Here is a 13580-nt window from a genome sequence, read left to right as displayed (position 1 = left end):
TTTTAGTAATATTTCTGGCGAAAATGTTATTAATGAAGGACAATTTCATTTATTTTCATTTGGCATATAAAGCGTTTTTTGGATGAGTCACGTTCCGGTGTTATATACATGCATTTAAGTGATCACCATTTATGTTCTACTATGCGAAAGGATCAGCTGATCAATGTACACGTCGGTTAAGTTCGGTGGTTTTGATCTTTCTCTACGTAAAATAACATTTTCCCATTTAGGATTATTAAGTCAGTCAGTATATGCAGGCGCTAATCAAAGAACCCTCAAAATTGCATTTAGGGCAGCCATTACTCGTACATTACTCGTACACGTGCATTGACATTGCCATCGGCCATATTTTCTTGAGAATTGTGGAACAGATGCTTTCGCTCACATGCAATAATGCTTTCACGTAAAAGCAACTTGCAGTCTATATGATATTTGAAGGTAGAAGGAAGGAATAAGCAATTGGCAAGTATTAAGAAATTCGTTCATATAAAAAAATTCTAATTAAATTATTTTTTAATCCTAATAAACATTAAAATAAATTTCTTTTAATATATTTGATTTTTATTGGAGCCTTTGCCCGTTTAGTTACAGAGTTCATCAAATGCTCAATCGCAACACATTTAACACTAGAACTCCGAGAACTAGATTTTCTATCAGGGGATATGCATTTTTCTCACTTTATACACCATACATTGTTTTAAGGATATATTAAATTTGTGCGAATATATAAAATACTCAAAAGGACTTAAGATAGGCCCATAGAGTCAAATTTGCATCGCACACTGCCCTAAGGGCTTAAGAGTTCCTCGAATTAACCCATTTCTATCGTCGCTCTAACTCCACCATGTGTTTCAAAAAGTCGGATTATTCCGCTCTTGGTGATATCCAAAAGTATTTGCTAGCGGATTATTCCGTAACGGCTTAAAGATGCCACGCGACCGTGGCTACCAATTTGTTTTAATTTTCTAAGAAAGAATACTTATTTTAATTATAACTTTTTGTTTATTTGCTTAACTTTAATTGTGGGCGTTCCATTTGAAAATCGGGTTATCTTGTAAGATAGGAAAGACTGCTGTTGATGGTTTAATAAAAAGGCGGCCGGTAAAGTTAAAGAAACAACTAATCGGAGTAGTGTGTTGTGCGGTATGCAGCTAACTCCAAGACGAGCGTCTGAGATCGCTGTAATCCTGATTAAAGGCTTCATTGGTGAATAAATGTCTTTTATCTATTTAGAACAGTTTCCCTGAATGTACGTGCACGCAAGCGCAATACAGCTTACATTAAATCAATATTCAAAGGGCATAGTACCATCGTGATGGGTATAATTCGTGTAATTTTCTACGTTCTTAACTTGAAATTAGGCATGAATTGCAATTAAATTCTGCATCTTCAGAGTTAAGTGTAGGCGCTTAGCATCAGTTCTTGATTCAACAATTTATCTGCGATTAAAATCGCCAAACATCTTTGAAAAGAAGAAATGTAAATATAAATAAATAATATAATCTAAATTTAAATATAGTTGAAGACATAACTTTAAAACAAGTAACTGAATAAAAATAGAGCTCTATATCAGAAACTTTCCTAAAATAGCAAAACGTGCGATAAATTTGGCAATGGGCTGAACGGAAGGCAAACAAATCCAGTTAATTGGAAAATAGCGTTCAAAACTGTTCATATCACCAACGGACAGAAAGACGGACGAACTAACAACAAAATCATTCGGCTTACAATTGCAAATAAATTATACGACATGGGATTCCACAAATAGACCGGTTTAATCCAAATTCCCAAATTACTGCTGTAGATTAATCTTCTTCATTTTCATCCCATTAAGATTTTGTTTTTCATGCGAACGGTTGTATGGAAGACGATTAAGAAAATTTGGCGAACCTATCTAAATTGTTTTAACATCAGTTTAACGTGCCAAAATGTTTGATGATCTTGTTCAGAGCAATCTTAAAAATTGGAATTTTTTTCATAAAACTACGTTTTCAAAATAAGATATTGTATCGGGAATGGTTGTAAGAAGCCAATTCACTTTCAAAATTATGCATCCTTGGGCTAAAGCATTTCAGTGTCAAAGTATCTCAAAGTTTGTAGTTGCAGATAAAATTAAATAGGTAAACAGGCGCGAGACCGATGGACAAATAGCATACTTATGCATTTACTTATGTAAACACACTTACAATCGCAACAAGGAAGCGAAATCGAAATGAATCTTTTGATGGCTATGAAATCATAAGAAAAAGGGAATTTTTATGTATAATGGTTGACGCTTTTCGTAACATTCATTCACCAAAACACTCAAAATTTTGCAAACGACTATCTTATTGTAAAACTCAATTTTGCTGTGGTGTATATGTGACTTTCTTAAAAAAAAAAGTTTTCTTTACGTTTTGTACAATACTTAACTGTAACATATTTTTATTTTATTTACGGAAAAAACCAATTTGTCATTTGTCGCTTTTTTAAATAAATAATAAATTAATTTCATAATTTTTATAAATGAAGAGAAGCTAACCTAAGTACTTAGTTATTGCAGCATTCCAAAAAAAAAGAGAAAAATAATGAAAAATAGAGGATGGAAGAGAATGAGGCATTTTGGTTGAGATCTTCAAACTTACTTTATTGGCAGTAGGGTGTTTTTTTCGCTTATTCGTCCTCATCTAATAAAATAGTTTTTGTTTGGAAACGCATCCGTTTGGTGTTTTTTATAATACCGTTTGTGAGTAGGTTATTGCCCGTTGTAGGAGATGGTAGATCTTGCCATACACGTTTTAGTTTTACAACAGCAGTTGAGTTGAAATCCATATGTTTAGCAGCGGCAGCAACTGCATTAGGACGATCAATTTTATGTAAAACAACTCTTGGAATTTTTTTAAATGTAGTACATGTAATAGAAGGGGGTACTTCAGATTGTTCATCACGCATAGCCACGGAGCAACCACGTTTTTGCAAACAATTAGTGGGGCAGGAAACGTTATTGGATGGCGTGAGCTTATTGTTGCCAGCAGACTCTGGTGGAGTTTCTGAATCATTTGAAGACTTCCTGTAATGTTTATCGATAATTTCTGACTTACTCGTTTTGGCAGTCAATGTAAATTATACCTTTTTGGGCTTGTGTATTTATTCAGAGTCGGTGGTGGCGCTGGGCATATCTTGTTGGGCTCTTCAGGATGAGAGCCGTAATCCACACCTCTTAGCCAGTTTTCATAACGCTCAGGCTGAAAACGCTTGACAAATGTTTCCATCGATATCTTAACCATATCTTTGCGGCAGCGGCAAATACTAGCCCTCTTACCATATTCAATCCAACGTTTCGAGGCAAAATTAGTTGATTCGGCGCCATTGAAACCATGATTGAAACCAGCATGATAACCATAAGGAAACGTAATCATTATTTCATTGCATTCTTGAGTAATACGATTAAAAGGTATTTTGTTTTGCTTTAAAACCTGAGGGCTAACCAAAGTCATTTTGTGACGTAGATGAGCACCACAATTATGATAGCTCTCAGGAAAAATACGATCAACTAATTTCTCCAAGCGCCGTCCATAAGCAGGCGGTATGGCATACCAGGTTTTCGGTTCCCCGAAATGCAAATAATTAATTGAATACAAATCCATGTCCTCGGTATGCCAAGCGAAAGAACTTTTCCACATACCAAAATATAAATATGCGGTATTCACTCCATCGATTTCAATGCCGTAATCTTTGTTCACATAGTCAAGTATTGTATCTAATCTATCAATATTCCATACTTCTAGATCAGGATCGCTCAAGGAACCCTTGACATCCGCTGCATATAAAGGGGATATGTACGTAACATTTTTCCAATATTTTCGTTCTAAGTCATCGTAATCAAAATGTTTAGGAGTCTGATGACGCTCCGACTCGGCCAATTCCTTAAATTGACGTAACGTCATTGATCTACGCGTGACGTTAATTTGCTGATATTCGCCTTGTTTTCTAAAAGAAAAAGTGTTTTTTTTCCTCTATGCTTGAGTTAGAGTAAAAAAGCCTCACCCAGAAACAATTTGGCAAATGGGAGCTGGTATAGTCATATTTATTTGATCTATCTCATAGCCAGATTTACGAGGAACCCATTCAGGTGGAGGGATAATTTTCGCCAAGCCAGCGAGATGCGCTCCTCTCGATTCCATGTAATCAACGAAGCCTGAAAAGTCTTTAAATTCTTCATAACTAGGACGGAAGGTTATAATACGTGGTATTTTTTGACGTCCGTCCTCTGAAATATTAGACATTTTGTTACTGGTAGTTCTGGTAGTTAAGCAAAATCTATTTATCAAGTTCGTTTTTTTATCAATTAATATAAGTGTGACAGTAATGTCAAACCAACATTTTCAAATGCAAAATTACTTTACTCGGCGGTTTTGCGCAGCAAAGTTTTTTTTCACTTGAGTGTTAAAATTGGGTTAAACATCCGAAACAGATCGAGGCACACACAGTAAGTAAGTTTTTAAGAATAACCTTAATGGTGAGGCTGTTATAGTGATTAAAAGTACATCAGCACTGATGCATTGGTGCAATGCAAATTTCGTCTCCTCAGAATCTAACAGTCATGTCAATTATGTAACTCTTCCTTGGTGGTACAACACGCTAACCCTGTTAAGGAAAAACAAAATGGACTTATCGCATCTTACTGAAAGATATCCCGACCAAACACATTTTTCAATCTACAAAAAAACGAATCCTCAAATTAGGAAAGCAATCAATAGGAACACCGCAATGTATTACGTAGTGACGGGGAATAGAAATAGCAAAATACTAAGGATTCATTACTTCAATGAAAATCCTACCATCGATCGTTAGTCGTGGCACGCGACACATCTAATCACTTCGGTGAAATGTGGTCTAAATAAATGAAAAATAGAAAGAGAAATAACGAATAAACAAAGTAGGCGAATTTCAATCGCGTTGTTGGATACTTTATTCAATTAAAAGCAAATTACAGGATCTGTGTAATATAATGCCTCCTCCTCTGTTCTTTCCAAACATTTGTGGCTCTATCAAAAGTATCTGAACTTTTGATAACTGATCAGATTGGCTTACATTTGACTTACTTACTTATTTACTATAGGCTAATCAACTGCATGATAAGCCAGTGCCCGAAGTTTTGGAGTATATTCGTTCGAGATATGGTGAGGGCGAGTTGACCATTCGTCTTTCTCCAAGGCCTTTGAAACTGTTAATCATTATTTATAATTGCAAAAGCTTGAATTTTATTTTGACTTCAGGTCGTCTGCGATTCATTTAGTTTTTATTTGAAATATTGGTATGAACGTGGAGTTGTTGATGATTTTTTGTCAGAATTAAGAAAAGTTGCAGCTTCTGTTCCGCACGTCTCCACTTTACGGCCTATCTTACTAAATACCTTCGTAGATGTCTTAATTGCATTTTGTCATAATTGTAACAACCACCTATCTATCGCGGATTCACATAAGAAAATTCAGTTTTCAAAATCTAAAGGGACAATGAATTTAACCATATTTGACCACAAGTGCTTAACATCATCAAAGCTCCTTCTTAAGGCTGCAAAGTTGTGAAAGTCATTACCGTAATATACCCAAATGATTATTAGCAGGGCAAGGTTTAAAGTAGCAATAAAGGTCTTTTATAATCTAAGAAACAATATCTGCGTTTATTATATTACACGATATAACTACATTATATATACTTTCCGGTGTCTCGTCCCCCAATCTATCTACTCTCATCTTATCATACGCTGAAAAACATTGAAACAAATTATGACGTCCATGTCACTTTGGTTTCTTGAATCCACGGGCTGAGTTACAAAGAAGGCAGTAGGTGAAAACTTTATCGATATTTCTTCACGCATCGATCATTTAGTCAAACAACAAAATTATTGGCAAAACTATATCAAAAATAAAGTTTATGAGTCCAAAACCAAAAGTCATATCGAAACACCTAAAGTCGAGTAATTCAATATTCGGTAGACTTTAAAAAAAGTATTATAGCCAGAAAAAAAGAAAGGATCATCATCCGCAATAAACTTTCTGCGCTGCAAAAGAAACACACATTCCCATAAACATCTCTGTAAAGTTAGGGTTCAAACCGCCATGGTTGTAGAAATCGTCTGCTGTGATATTTAAACTAAATCAGGTTTTCGAAAAACTAATCGGACAGAAATCACATATTCTGAAGAACAAACGAAAAATGGTTACCGTCACAGATGTTCTGGCAATCATAAGGGCCGAACCTCGTAAACTCCAGTGGCAATACTATTAACAAAGTAAGGAACAGTATTGCCAATTACAGAGATAAAATTAAAATTTCTGAAAAACTGAGTAATTCAATCTGTTGGGACGTGAGCGAGCAGATCTGGCAGCCAAATATTTGTCTTCGACATTTTTAATTATGGAACGCACAATGGAAGGGATTAACTGTCAACAATATATTGACAAAAAAAATTAAAGGGGGATGAAAGATAGATTAACAAAAAAAAATTGATATTTACTCCCATGTCAATCGTAGTTTTGTTCCGCCATTGTATCCAACCAATCATGAATCATGATCAGAAGTTTTGCAAGAATTCGCATTGGTCATGTAATTTCAACATACTAGTGGAACCGTGAAAAATGTACTCTTCCAATTTTCAATTATAAACCTAACAAATAAACACATGCTTTGTGAGTGACAAAGCCTTTACCCCATTTAGAGGTCCATATTTGGAACGATTTATCTTTTCGACCCCTTTGCGGAACCGCTGCATTTATATACTTCTATCCCTATTTCTAGGAATTCTGATAATGTACAGGTTATTAATAACCGAAGGAATGATAACCAAAATTCTAACCAAAATCGCAATGTCCGCCCTAGTAATTTCAATCGAAACAACAATAGCCAAAGTCGTTCCCATCGTAACCGCCCAAGCACGACTTTCCATATTTTATGAATGTGTTTGGCGAATTTTTTTAATGAATTTTTTTGATGCTTCTATTCTCACTTCTCACAAATATTCATTGCCACTTTGCCACATTTCAGTTAGATTATATCGATTATATGCGTAGATGAGTGGGATTCAGCGAATTATGCATAGAGTAAAGACATAACATAGTTTTTACACAATTTAGTTTGGTTTTTTAAGGTATAATTTATTTTTGTAAAATATGTATACTGAATTAAGCACGAATGTGTAATCACAACATAAATTCCTAAGTGGACTCTCACAAGAATTTATTAATGTTATTTATGGTATCTTTTAACTTTTTTAGGTCTGAAATCATTTTACTATTTGTCCATTAAGCCAGTATATTTTTCAAAACAATATTTTTGGGTACGTATTCACCATGTTAAAAGAGAATTCGGTGTACAGATCGTTTTCGTTTGATATTAGAATATTGTGATGCCAGTGATGCCAACATTTTACCTGTTCTGCCTGCCTCGAACTTTGATTTACTTTTTTGAAAATAACCGTTTTGGTTACAATTAATGACTTCTTGTCATTCATCTTTTTATTAAATCCACTTTAGACAAATAAAACCTCTTCGATATTACAGGAAGTCTTTTCCTATAAATTATTTATTTAATTGAATATATTTTTTCTGTATAGACTTTCCGCTCAGTTTCTGCAGATAGATAGATAGATATTTTGATTATTTCCTGGAAATAATGATTTACATTTCTATAGGAAATAAATATGATGAATTTGCACAAAAATAACAATTTGCAACACAATCACACACGATGCTACTTTTAAAGCAAGAAACATATTTCTTTACCAGAGTTGCTACGACGACTAATACCAACAATGAAATATTGATGGAACGGAAATGTGAAGTTGGTTGAGTAATCAACGTGGCTGAGACGATGAAGATGGTCTGTCGTTTGCTTGCAGCAAGCTTCTCGTTCACTTTGTTCAAGTCTTTTGCCGGATTAGCATAGATTTTGGTGATTTTCTGTGTTTCGATTAAATTTTTATATAAGAAAAAAAAATGTAAGTTATTTAAATTTCATGAAATTGTGTTTAAAAAGAATTAAAATTATAATTTAACGGTTGTAAACAAGAGACAAAATAAAGCGAAATCTTTATTTGCGTAAATAATTTTGTGCCGGTTTATTGAATTTGGCAAAAGTTGAAAAAAAAAAAAATTGGTGTTTGGTGATCATATGGTGATTCTCGAATTGGCAAAGAATAATGTGTAGGATTAGCGACTTGAAAACGCATGGCACGCCTACTGAAAACAATAAATAAAAAAAGAAAAAGACTCGCGCATCATTATAAGAACCACACCCCCACACCTCGGTTTTCAATATTTTCTCTTTCTATGTATAATTTCATTTAATAAAAGTTTCGCCTGCGTTTGAATAAAAAAAGATATGCGTATCAATTACCAAAATGGCGTCTACCGTTTGGTGGCCTTTGGGAAAAATTCTGAAGAACATTTTTTATAAGAGATCTGAAGCTAAAGTGTCTACCTAAATTGCCACTTGGCAACAATAGGTGAGACATGTTGAAGAAGTGAATATGCCACATTTTCATCTTCAATTGTGTACACGAAGCCACACTTGCGGTTTACTTCTTTTTTTTCAAAATGGCTACCTCTAGAGTTCATCGCTTTTGCGGCGTTCAAAAATTTTGGTTAATCGATTTTTAAAGGCAATGTTTCAAATATTTAAGTTGTGCAGAATTATTACTGCAAAAATAGAAAATAAAAAGGCATTCATTTTTGTCTGTTAATTGGTGGCTATGCATGTATCTGTGACTAGAAATTGATCGTAAATGGTTGGTTTGTATGTGTGTGTGGTGTACAATAAAAGTTCTTATATTTCACAATATCTGGAAATTTCTGTGTGCTTACTCATTTCGACTTTGCCAAATTTCAATGCGTTCGCGTATACATGTAGGCCAGTTACAATGCAATTCTTCGCTTCTTGTTCTACACAATGATGAATTTGACTAGTTCTGCTACTGAACCTCTTGTGAAGAGGACAAAAATACCAAAAATTCTGATAAGTAGAAAGTGCGAAAGAAAATTGCTTTTTGATTGGAAACAATTCGAAGAACATGTGCAATCTTTCAATTTCTTATTTGTTTTTTTTTTTTTTTTTTTTTTTCAATACACAGACAAACCTGTTCGAGTTTTTAGTGGTTAATTTTTTTCCGAGCTTTCTGTCTTTTTCTTTTTTTGAGGTTATGCGTACTAAACTCACGTTAAGCATGCAAAATATGTTAGTGTCCCCAATCAAACATTTTCTTTGAAAGAAAAAAAAGATAATTTAGACATACATGCAATAATTTATTTTGACCCCTTTTATAAGTTGCTAACAAAATTGTTTCCCTTTATTTTATTTGTTTCTTCCCTTTCCATATTTATGTACAAAAAATTTGGTTAACATCACCCATCCCATCGTCATCTATTTGGTGCTGCTTGTCGTTTTTGAATGATGTTTATTCAATTTGTGAAACCTCCTATGCCATGCAAAATTTTCTACCGCCCTTACACACATTGCACACACACATACACACACGCATACAAAAAAAAAGATTGTGAAACTCTGCTGTCATGGGTAAGGAGAAAACTCATATTAATATTGTCGTCATCGGCCACGTCGATTCTGGCAAATCTACCACTACTGGTCATTTGATATACAAATGTGGTGGTATCGACAAACGTACAATCGAGAAATTTGAGAAGGAAGCTCAAGAAATGGGCAAAGGTTCATTTAAATATGCCTGGGTTTTGGATAAATTGAAAGCTGAACGTGAGCGTGGTATCACTATTGATATCGCTCTATGGAAATTCGAAACTTCAAAATACTATGTGACCATTATTGACGCTCCTGGTCACAGAGACTTCATCAAAAACATGATTACTGGCACATCTCAAGCCGATTGCGCAGTGTTAATTGTCGCTGCGGGTACCGGTGAATTTGAGGCCGGTATCTCGAAAAATGGTCAGACTCGTGAGCACGCGTTGTTGGCGTTTACTTTGGGTGTTAAGCAATTGATTGTCGGTGTAAACAAAATGGACTCGTCTGAGCCACCATACAGTGAAGCACGTTATGAAGAAATCAAGAAAGAAGTTTCTTCTTATATTAAGAAAATTGGTTATAACCCAGCTGCTGTTGCATTTGTACCCATCTCCGGCTGGCACGGTGATAACATGTTGGAACCATCCAGTAATATGTCGTGGTTCAAGGGATGGAAAATCGAACGCAAGGAAGGCAACGCCGAAGGTAAAACACTCATCGATGCCTTGGACGCAATCTTGCCACCCTCCCGCCCTACTGAGAAGCCTTTGCGTTTGCCATTGCAGGATGTTTACAAAATCGGCGGTATTGGCACAGTGCCCGTCGGTCGTGTCGAGACTGGTGTTTTGAAGCCTGGATGCGTAGTAGTATTTGCACCCGCTAACATCACCACTGAAGTTAAATCGGTTGAAATGCATCACGAGGCCCTCCCTGAGGCTGTTCCTGGCGATAACGTTGGTTTCAATGTTAAGAACGTTTCCGTTAAGGAATTGCGTCGTGGGTATGTAGCTGGCGATTCTAAAAACAATCCCCCTAAAGGTGCTGCCGATTTTACAGCTCAGGTTATTGTCTTGAATCATCCTGGCCAAATAGCTAATGGCTACACTCCCGTATTGGATTGCCACACAGCCCACATAGCTTGCAAGTTCGCTGAAATTAAGGAAAAAGTTGATCGCCGTTCCGGCAAGACCACCGAAACAGATCCGAAGTTTATTAAGTCTGGTGATGCCGCCATTGTCAACTTGGTGCCATCAAAACCTTTATGTGTTGAATCGTTCCAAGAATTCCCTCCGCTCGGACGTTTCGCTGTACGCGATATGAGGCAGACTGTTGCTGTCGGTGTCATCAAGAGTGTTAACTTCAAGGATGCTACCGGTGGCAAAGTCACAAAAGCCGCCGAAAAGGCTACCAAGGGTAAGAAGTAGCTGCTTTACCCTAAACAAGAGCAACAACAACAACAGCAACAACAACAAGAACGCACAACAATAAACTGCTTAAATTCCATAATAGCCAGTAGTAGCCACAACAATAACAATACCTATAGCAGTAGCAGTAGCAGCACCAACAGTAAAATCAAGAAATCTAACAATGTAAAGATGTTCCAGCATAAGCTAATTTTAATGGTTAAAGAAAAGTTTAATTGCTTCCATCGTAAAGAATTCCGCAGGAAACGAATGCTCCTGTTGTGTAAACCATCAGTCAGTCCACGAACTGAACGCTGAAAAATATGAAAAGGATTGAAGCCAGAATAAACAACAAAGCAAAGTAGATCATCATCATCATCATCATTTTGAAAATAAGCACAGCAGCGCTAAAGCATTTAATAAATTATTCATTTTTCTTTTATTATTTAATTGATTATTATTTGTAATAATTATCCTTTTTAAATTAACTTATGTTGGAATTCATTCCATCTCTTACTACTCGTATAAATAAATAAAAAGCAAGAATACTATTGAGAGAAAAAAATTCAAACAATGCACAAAGTATTTGCTAAATACTAGGAGATTAAACGTCAAATGAATTGGAATTGGCATTGCGCGCATATACATATACATGCGTGAAAATGTTTCGCCCTTTTTGGAAGAGTGTTGGATGGAAAGCAACTGGAAAAAACGTAGTTTGTTGTAAAGTTTAATTTATCTACGACTTGTTTGCTTGTTCATGGAAATTTAATGCATTTATTACCAGCAATGTTGAAAGTACAAATTTTTCTTGATTGTTAGATTGTTAAAGTGAACAATTTCACACCGTTTTCCTTAACAAGGATGATATCCACATAATACGGATTGCAATAAAATGATGAAATAAGAAAAGTGCTGTGACTTGTAAATTGAATTAAAAAAGGTTTGTATTTAACTATCAAGGAAGGTGGTTAACATGAATAGCAGTCCCGGCAACGTCGAGCATTCGCCTGTTTATGATAGTATTCCGTTAAAAAAAGAATATAGACATATCGCTTTGTAATGAATATAAACATATATTCTACAGTGTTCAAAAAGTAAGATCAATTCAATATTATCTTTTTTATTAACCTATGACTCCTAATCTATTTCGTCGCCTTCAAAATAATCACCCTCAGATACTATACATTTATGCCAACGTTTTTTCCAATCCTCGAAACAATTATTATACTCGATTTCCGGAATAGCTTTTAAAGCTCTCTGCGATTCAGCTTGTATCTCTTCCATCGAGTCGAAAAGTTGTCCCCGAAGCGGTCTTTTCAGCTTAGGGAATAGCCAGAAGTCGCATGGGGCTAAATCAGGTGAACACGGCGGTTGTGGGACGATATGGGTTGAATTTTCAGCGAAATGATCTTGGAGAATCAACGAAGTATGAAATGACGCATTATCATGATGCAAAAACCAAGAGTTGTCTTTCCACAATTCTGGCCTCATTTTGCGAATAGCTTCACGCAAACGGCGCATAACGCTCAAATAATATTCCTTATTAATAACTTGGCTCGGTGGAAGGAATTCATAGTGCACAACCCCAAGATAATCGAAGAAAACTGTTAACATCACCTTGATTTTTGAGCGACATCGGCGTTTTTTCGATCTTGGCTCATTTTTTACACGATATTCGCTCGATATATCGGCTGATTCCGGTACGTACGTGTAGATCCAAGTCTCATCTCCTGTAATAATGCGTTTTATGACCGATTGATAGCAGGAAATCATCTCCTCACAGATCTTAACGCGACGCTCTTTTTCAAAGAAATTGAGTGTTTTTGGTACCAAGCGGGATTCGACGCTTTTCAGGCCCAAAATATCTTTTAAAATGCTGTTGACTGACCCATACGAAATGCCAATAGCGTCAGCAAGATCCCTGTTCGTTAATCGACGGTTTTTGAGCACCGAATCTTTGATTTGTTGAATGTGACCTTCATCGGTAGAGGTTGATGGTCGGCCGGATCGTTCTTCGTCTTCAACCCGTTCTCGGCCTTCTTTGAACTGTTTGTACCATTTATAAACATTTCTTTCCGACAAAGTCTGGCCACCAAAGGCTCTCTGCAACATCCTAAACGTGTTTGCACAAGAAATTTCATTTCGCAAACAAAATTTAATGCAACTTCTTTGCTCAACGAAATCACCCATTGTAAGACCGTGGAAAACCACTTTTTGTGTCGTGCAATATCAAGAGCAACTGAAACACTAATGACGTTTATGATGTAAAATTTGGCACAGATGTCTGTCACAGTGCTACCAATATGGGAAAAAAATATTTTTTGAGTATTGGTCTTACTTTTTGAACACAGTATTATGTATATATATATATTATTATTATTATTATTATAATTTTAGACGAATGAAATCAATTCTTAGACTAAAGAAAAGACATTGAGCACTAGCAACGCAGGCTATCGGCTCATATATATATATATAACATATATATATATATAACATATATATATATATGAGGAAATTTTCATTGATACATTGCGCTCTTTGACTAATTCGGTCAAAAACATAAAAAAAAGGAATATATCTCTTTTTTCTTTGTTTTGGTTTGAACTAAATATTTATTTTTATTATATATTTATTATATATTTATTATATATTTAT

General features: G+C 35.3%; 2 protein-coding genes and 1 non-coding gene across 4 annotated transcripts; 2 read left to right on the top strand and 1 right to left on the bottom strand.

The window, feature by feature from the left end:
* Positions 1–2496: 2496 nt before the first annotated feature.
* Positions 2497–4346, bottom strand: LOC119641266 (probable lysine-specific demethylase 4A). Of its 2 annotated transcripts, XM_038039861.1 has the most exons (4): positions 4027–4346; positions 3109–3969; positions 2892–3049; positions 2497–2831 (listed from the first exon to the last, which is right to left on the bottom strand). In XM_038039861.1, exons 1-4 carry the CDS (start codon positions 4263–4265, stop codon positions 2653–2655), a joined length of 1437 nt encoding a protein of 478 aa, XP_037895789.1. In that variant the 5' UTR covers positions 4266–4346; the 3' UTR covers positions 2497–2652. The 2 variants fall into 2 exon arrangements, with proteins under 2 accessions (XP_037895789.1, XP_037895788.1); XM_038039860.1 differs by having other exon boundaries at positions 2499–3049; positions 4027–4344.
* Positions 4347–7894: 3548 nt separating this feature from the next.
* On the top strand, positions 7895–11088 carry LOC119641322 (elongation factor 1-alpha 1). The gene is made up of 2 exons (XM_038039910.1): positions 7895–7978; positions 9530–11088. The coding sequence occupies exon 2, from the start codon at positions 9549–9551 to the stop codon at positions 10938–10940; it is 1392 nt and encodes a 463-aa protein (XP_037895838.1). The 5' UTR covers positions 7895–7978; positions 9530–9548; the 3' UTR covers positions 10941–11088.
* Positions 8924–8998, top strand: LOC119641334. The gene has a single exon (XR_005247819.1). It is a non-coding gene; the product is annotated as a small nucleolar RNA snR61/Z1/Z11 (small nucleolar RNA).
* Positions 11089–13580: the final 2492 nt, after the last annotated feature.

Source organism: Glossina fuscipes, unplaced genomic scaffold, assembly GCF_014805625.2.
Source record: "Glossina fuscipes isolate IAEA_lab_2018 unplaced genomic scaffold, Yale_Gfus_2 147, whole genome shotgun sequence".
NCBI classification, from domain to species: domain Eukaryota; kingdom Metazoa; phylum Arthropoda; class Insecta; order Diptera; family Glossinidae; genus Glossina; species Glossina fuscipes.
Note: the sequence above shows the minus strand (reverse complement) of the source record. Positions and strands in the feature narration are given on the sequence as shown.

Bases quoted from the DNA above. Each gene is read 5' to 3' on its own strand.
- LOC119641266 (XM_038039860.1), bottom strand. From the start codon at position 4,265: ATGTCTAATATTTCAGAGGACGGACGTCAAAAAATACCACGTATTATA. The intron at 3,970-4,026 runs GTGAGGCTTTTT...TTTTTCTTTTAG, and splicing joins ATTTGCCAAATTGTTTCTGG to AAAACAAGGCGAATATCAGC. The intron at 3,050-3,108 runs GTATAATTTACA...TAAACATTACAG, and splicing joins AAATACACAAGCCCAAAAAG to GAAGTCTTCAAATGATTCAG.
- LOC119641322 (XM_038039910.1), top strand. From the start codon at position 9,549: ATGGGTAAGGAGAAAACTCATATTAATATTGTCGTCATCGGCCACGTC.